Source organism: Nicotiana sylvestris, chromosome 3, assembly GCF_000393655.2.
Source record: "Nicotiana sylvestris chromosome 3, ASM39365v2, whole genome shotgun sequence".
Taxonomy (NCBI): domain Eukaryota; kingdom Viridiplantae; phylum Streptophyta; class Magnoliopsida; order Solanales; family Solanaceae; genus Nicotiana; species Nicotiana sylvestris.
The window spans coordinates 88,658,530-88,665,052 of record NC_091059.1 but is presented as its reverse complement, the minus strand read 5'-3'; the positions used below and the strand labels follow the sequence as shown (position 1 = coordinate 88,665,052).

General features: G+C 39.1%; 1 protein-coding gene across 1 annotated transcript; it reads right to left on the bottom strand.

The window, feature by feature from the left end:
- Window positions 1-2,577: 2,577 nt before the first annotated feature.
- LOC104210434 (protein BEARSKIN2) lies at window positions 2,578-6,290 on the bottom strand. The gene is made up of 3 exons (XM_070168564.1): window positions 5,924-6,290; window positions 4,464-4,741; window positions 2,578-3,273 (listed from the first exon to the last, which is right to left on the bottom strand). The coding sequence occupies exons 1-3, from the start codon at window positions 6,084-6,086 to the stop codon at window positions 2,692-2,694; spliced, it is 1,023 nt and encodes a 340-aa protein (XP_070024665.1). The 5' UTR covers window positions 6,087-6,290; the 3' UTR covers window positions 2,578-2,691.
- Between the last annotated feature and the right edge of the window lie 233 nt (window positions 6,291-6,523).

The following is a 6,523-nucleotide window of genomic DNA, read 5'->3' as shown; positions in this document are numbered from 1 at the left end:
TAAGATAATAATAATAATAATGAAAGCGGTAAAGAGTTAAAATCTGCACATAAGTTCATATTTGTATAAAATCAGATAATCAAGCCGAATATGACAGTTGAACGACCGTGCTAGAACCACGGAACTCGGGAATGCCTAACACCTTCTCCCGGGTTAACAGAATTCCTTATCCGAATTTCTGGTTCGCGGACTGTAATACAGAGTCATTCTTTTCCTCGATTCGGGATTAAATTGGTGACTTGGGACACCCTAAATCTCCCAAGTGGCGACTCTGAAACAAATAAACAAATCCCGTTTCGATTGTCCTTTAATTGGAAAAACTCCTTCACCCCTCGCGAGGGCGAAAAAGGAGGTGTGACACTTGGATCCGATGCAATCAAAATGAGAGAAATAAAATGAGTGAGTCTTATTGGTGAATACCCACATGGGCACCGTGAGACGACAGTAAGCAAAAAATTAAAAATGAGAGAGTCTTGTTAGTGAAAACTCGCAAAGAGCACTATAAGACGACAGTGAGAAGAGAAATGAGAGAGGTCACCTGGTGAATAGCCGCAAAGGGCGCCACTGCTCGAAAAAAAAGATCCTCGCAGCCATTGGCATCGGCACAGTCCTTGGCAAGGTTTTTCGGTTTGGAAGCAAAAGTTGTGATGAATTTCTAAGAGTCAGATGGTTTACACGGGTCATGCATCCAGTCCAAAAGGCATGTTATATTCATTGAAGTCCGCATGTACTCTAGATAAGTCCTTCTTTCCTTTCCCCGAAAGGGACACTTATTGTTTTAAACTCATTTTCCATTCCATTATTTGTTTTCTTTGAATCCCTTTTTAGTCTAACTCTGTTCCGAAACTAAGACAAAGAAAGGATGGTACGACTAATTTACATGGTTCTCATTTGACACGAGTTAATGTGCAAAAAGGCACCCAGCCTCGTCAGGGGCATCAAGTCCACCTCGACTGGCCATGGCGGCCGATACATTGAAATAAAAACTCTTGGAAGGAGAAAATCAAATTGAAGTGCCTATAAAGGCAAATGAAGTTGAAAAGGTTAAGTCCCACGTGGCTAACCGTCTTGGCAAAGGTTTAAAAAGCCAAGGTACTCAAAATGCTCTGAAATTGAAATTGGGAGAAAGAAGCCAGAAATGAAAGGCCTATGAAGGCGAAATAAAGTTAAAAAAGGTTAAGTCCCACGCGACTAGTCGTTGCAACAAAGTTTGAGGAGTCAAAAGTTCCCCAACGCTCCTAAAAAAAAATAAGAAAAGAAAAAAAGCAAGTCAGGAGGGAAAGGCCTACAGAAGCAAAATAAAGTCGAAAAGGTTGAGTCCTACAGACCAACAGTCATGGTAAAGTTTGGAAAGCCAAAGTTTCTCCGGGGTCAAAAATGAAATCGGTCTTCAAGAAACAACTAGTTGTAGTTGAAAGTATCATCAAAAGAGCCGACCAAGATCAAGTGGTTGAAATAACCAAGCTACAAAACCAACCACCGTTTCAAATTGATAAATTGTTCTTTGTTTGAAAAATAGGAAACAGGTGCAATGCACAAGCAACCTTGCAGGAAGCAGGTGCTACCAAAAAGAAATTGCGCAAGAGCTAAAAAACAGCTTTGCAGTAAAAACTCCAAAAAGGGAAGTCTCCTCCAAAATTCTTTCCCGCATTTACTCATTCTATGAAATTAGAAAAAAGAGAGGAAAAAATGATGATGAAAATGAAGAAAAAAAAGAAAAAGAAGAAGAAAATTCAAAATCATGGTAGTATAGGGTCTGCCCTTCCTGAGCCGAGGGTCTATTGGAAACAGTCTCTCTACTTGTATTAGGTAGGGGTAAGGTCTGCGTACATACTATCCTCCCAAGACCCTACCTGCTGAGATCAAACTGGGTTTGTTGTTGTTGTATGGTAGTATAGGGTCTCCAATCCCTAGCTGCGTCTTTTCCAACATAGGGTCCCACTCCCTCGTTGATGTCGGCATAACCCGGTGACTTTTCCAACATAGGGTCCCACTCCCTAGTTGATGCTGGCATAACCCGATGACTTTTCCAACATATGGTCCCACTCCCTAGTTGATGACGACATAACCCAATGACTTTTCCAACATAGGGTCTCACTCCCTAGTTGATGTCGGCATAATCCGATAATTTTCCAACATAGGATCTCACTCCCTAGTTGATGTCGGCATAATCCGATGACTTTTCCAACATAGAGTCCCACTCCCTAGTTGATGTCGGCATAACCCGATGACTTTTTCAACATAGGGTCTCACTTCCTAATTAATGCCAGCATAACCCGATAACTTTTAACTATTTTGTCACCTATATTCACAGGGTAACGCACAAAAAGTTGATTGTTAAAGGGGGTTTAGGTATTAACTATGGTAAGTTAAAATAGGACACCCTATATATATCCGGTAAAAACGTGAATTGGGGAGAAAATTCAGTTTCTTTCTCCAAAATCAAATAGTACAGGAACAAATACGTGACCATATCAATCATTTTTGAAATTGATAATGCACGTAGAGTAAATTGTGGACATTCAAGAATATTGATTGTAATATATTATAATGCAAATAATGTTGGGACTATCACTTACCCGTTTTTTAATCATGTAAATAGCGGGTAGAGCGAGCAAATAATAGTATAGTAACTAGGTCTACTTTTACATTTGAGAATCCAGATGGAAAGTATAAATGGGTATGGCGTTGTTATTTAGTGTAACCCCAGAAATCCATCTCCCCGCGCAGGGAAAGCTGATTGATTTGACTCATGGAGGATGCATTTGCATCATCAAACCTGACCCCTGCATTTTTGGCTGAATCATCATCCTCCTGTCCGTGTGCGAGCTGGCCGTGGGAACTGGCTATCATTCCCCATTCATTCAAATTCTGGTGATGCTCACAACTACTTCCAACTTCCGGCTGGTAAGGGAGGTTCTGGTCGCTGCAGCCGCTATCGGCGCTCGACATTAATTGCTTCACCATAAGGGGCGACTGATGATCAGAAGTAGGGAGTGCTGAGAAGTCATGATAGCCCAATGGCTTGTTAGGAATGAAGTTTTGAGGTTGAAGTTGGAGGTGAGAATTATATTGTGGCAAAGCTAAGGGGATATGGGAATAGTTTAGGCCATGGCCGCCCTGCTGTTGTAGTAGATATTGGCTGTTGAAGACGCGAGATTGGTGGCTTGATGTGCTGTTCATTTGATCTGATGAGGTTGCCCCACCCCCTTCGTTTCCACCTTTGAATAAATGTTTCTTCTTGAAAACTCTGCAAATCACCCAGCCATCATCCTGCATGCGCGTTTTACATGGAACAAACTTAAATTGTTACTGAATATAAAGAAAGATATTAAATTGGGATAGGAGTATATATATGTTTGAATCTATTTTCTGGAGTACAGAAAGCTGGAAAGAGTATCGGTTATCCATGAAAATCAAGACTTTATTACGAGCTCGGATCTCATTGATTACCTTTTTCTTTCCAGTTATGTTTTCTATTTGCCTGTTAAACCTATGATAAACAGATAAGATACTTTAATCGTTTCCACTATAAACATGCGTGCATGCAATTGACATGTTAGACTTCAAAAGGTTCCAATTATATTGAGGAATACCTCAGGCTTTAACAAGTAATCTAGCTTCCTATTTTTGGACAAAAGTTACAATTCAATCTTTATATAGTAATATGAGTTTGAATTACTATAACTTTGAATCGCGGTAAATTTTTTACCACTGATGTTATGCCCAACTGGACAGATGTTACCATTGCTTTCCAAAGTTGCATGCATGCAGTTGACTTATTGACATATACCCCCATACTTAAATTCGTTAAATGATTCCCCCGCTTTGACCAGTACTCTGGCTTTCTGTATTTCATTTTGTTACGTATTAAAAAAAAATTGGGGGGTGGGGGGTTAAGGATGTGAAGGCACAATTCCCATCCTCCGCTTCCGGGCCCATCTGCCCTTCTCCTAGACTATTTTGAATGTCTTTAAGAAGAGATTTTAGTATAACTTCATTTAAAAGTTTAAAATTACCAAAGAAAGGGCACACTTTTGAGTGCGGATCTGATTCTTTTCAATTGACTAAGCTCGAAATCTATTTATTTTTTTGTTGCCAATGAGCGGTGGCCCGGTGCAGGGCAGATTTAAGGGTGGAAGAGTGTTCACTCGAACCCCCTCCGCCGAAGACATAATTTCTTTTTTACCTATATATATATATATATATATATATATCTTGACATAATTTAAAAGCATAACTTAGTAGTTAAGAGGATTCAAAACTTTTATAAGGTCATTGATTCTATTCCCACTAGCTATAATCTTTTTAACTTTTTCCCTTTTGATCCCGTTAGGGTTAATCCTGCCACTGGCCCGGTGAGAAGGGAGTCATGGGCAAAAGCCAGTAATCCGAGCCAAGTTTTAATTAGTAGTTATTTTATTTTGGGGGGGGGGGGGAATCAAAAAGGGAGAGCGACTTACACTTTGATTTCCTTGAGGGTCATCAGCATCTTCAAGCCTGTACTCATGCATGATCCAGTCAGTCTTTTGGCCATGGGGAGCTCTTCCTCTGTAGAAAACTAGGGTTTTCCTCATACCTATCTTCTTGAAGGTATTCCTTATGCATTTGTCCCTCCCTGTGGCCTTCCAAAACCCTGCATTTGTTGCTCGGTTTGTCCTTGATCCTGTCGGATACTTTCTGTCCTTGTGGCTGAAAAAGTACCACTCATTCTGTGGAGTTGATCCAATCTTGCACTTCTCTGCACACATGAATATTGCTTGAATAACAAACACATAATATTCGCTATGAGAATTCTTTTCTTCCTAACTAGGGAACGATGTATAAGAATAACTCCCGAATCCTTACGAGCTCGTCTAGATTATAGAAAATATTGGTGCCTCAGGGAGCAAACGAGTTAATAATAACTATATATCTTACCGTAGTAGTTTGCATGGACGCAAACTGAAATTTGAAAGATAAAATTAAACATTTTGAGCTTACTAGACAATTTGGACAACTTTTGGAAAAAGTACTTTAATTTTTTTGTCGAAAATAAAAATTTATGCACGAAAAGACTTGTTTGAATAGATATAGTTTTCTGTAGACTTGTGAGTATGTTACGTTGTGAGTGGAAATATAAATGTTCTTTGGAAAATACATCAAATCATTTCTTCAAGAAAACAGTTATATATTTTTCAAAAACTTTTGCGAAAACTTCTTTGGATAATAAAACAAACATGATTTGAAAATATTTTGCAAGACTTCAAGAAAATTTCCACCAAAAACCACCTTTGATCTCAAATTTCAAATCAATAAACTAATAATAGTGTGCCTAAGATATGATTTTCATGCCTTTGATCCTGAAAAACATACAAGAAGCCAAAATGAAAAGTAAGGGCTCGTTTGGTATGAGGGATAAAGGGATAATTAGTTTCGAGATTAAATTTGAGTTGAGTATATCCCACTATGGTTGGGGTAAAATCGTGGTATAACTAATTCCGGGATTAGTTATTCGATGATTGTAGTGTTTTTTATTCCTATAGGAGGATGAGATAACTAATCCCGGAATAATTAATCATGTGATAATTTGTTTTCTAACCAAACGACCCCTAAAAATATTATCTTGTGATGACCTTGTGGTCCGGCCTTTCCCCGGACCTGTGCATAGCAGAAACTTAGTGCACCGGGCTGCCATGACGACTATGCTAAAGTGATTCTTAATCCATTCAAAATAACGGGAGGATCAAAATTCCAACATGTCAAGACTATATTTGAGCTGAGACATGTTCGTTATGCCCTGTACCATTCAGCCAGGGCTTAATTCTATTTTTGAAACATAGTCGCTTATCCTTTCTATCACCACTTAATTTGTTTCTAAGTTGTCCTGGAATTTAAACTATAAGTATTAGGAGGGTAAAATGATAAAATAGAAAAGTTGTACCTTGCAAATCCCAGGGCTCAATCTTATTCAAGTCGACCTCTCTGATAACTTCCATGTCAAACTTCTGAAACGAAATTTTCTTCTTCAAGTAGTAATGAAGAAGCTCTTCGTCCGTCGGATGGAATCGGAAGCCCGGCGGAACACCGCCACTAGATGTAGCCATGATCGATCCTTGTTCCCTCAAAGTCTCTTGATTCAGAACTCGTTTCTTTATAAGTTGACTCCAAGAATAAATCTTTCCTTAGAAAATGTGATCATCTTTCTTTATATTGCTTGAAATGAGCTTATATATGCGCTTCTCTCAACTGTCAACGAGGTCTTGTGAGGGGAGAAAGTTAACGACCGGTCACGACGCCGGCGCCAAAGCTTAAAGCTAACGTAAACTGCAAGTTAGTGGAATTGAGACTGAACCTCAAGTATTTGCTACGCTTTATCCCCTACTCGTTGGGTTGGCCTTCTCCACGCGCATATGTAGAGATTGAAGTATGCACACTCTTTTCTTCATACGTTGATTTTATTTCCCCCCCTAACTCTTTGCTATATAAAATAAAAAATGTTCATTCTTATTCACTTTCCACGATATCTCAATATCACCTCTAG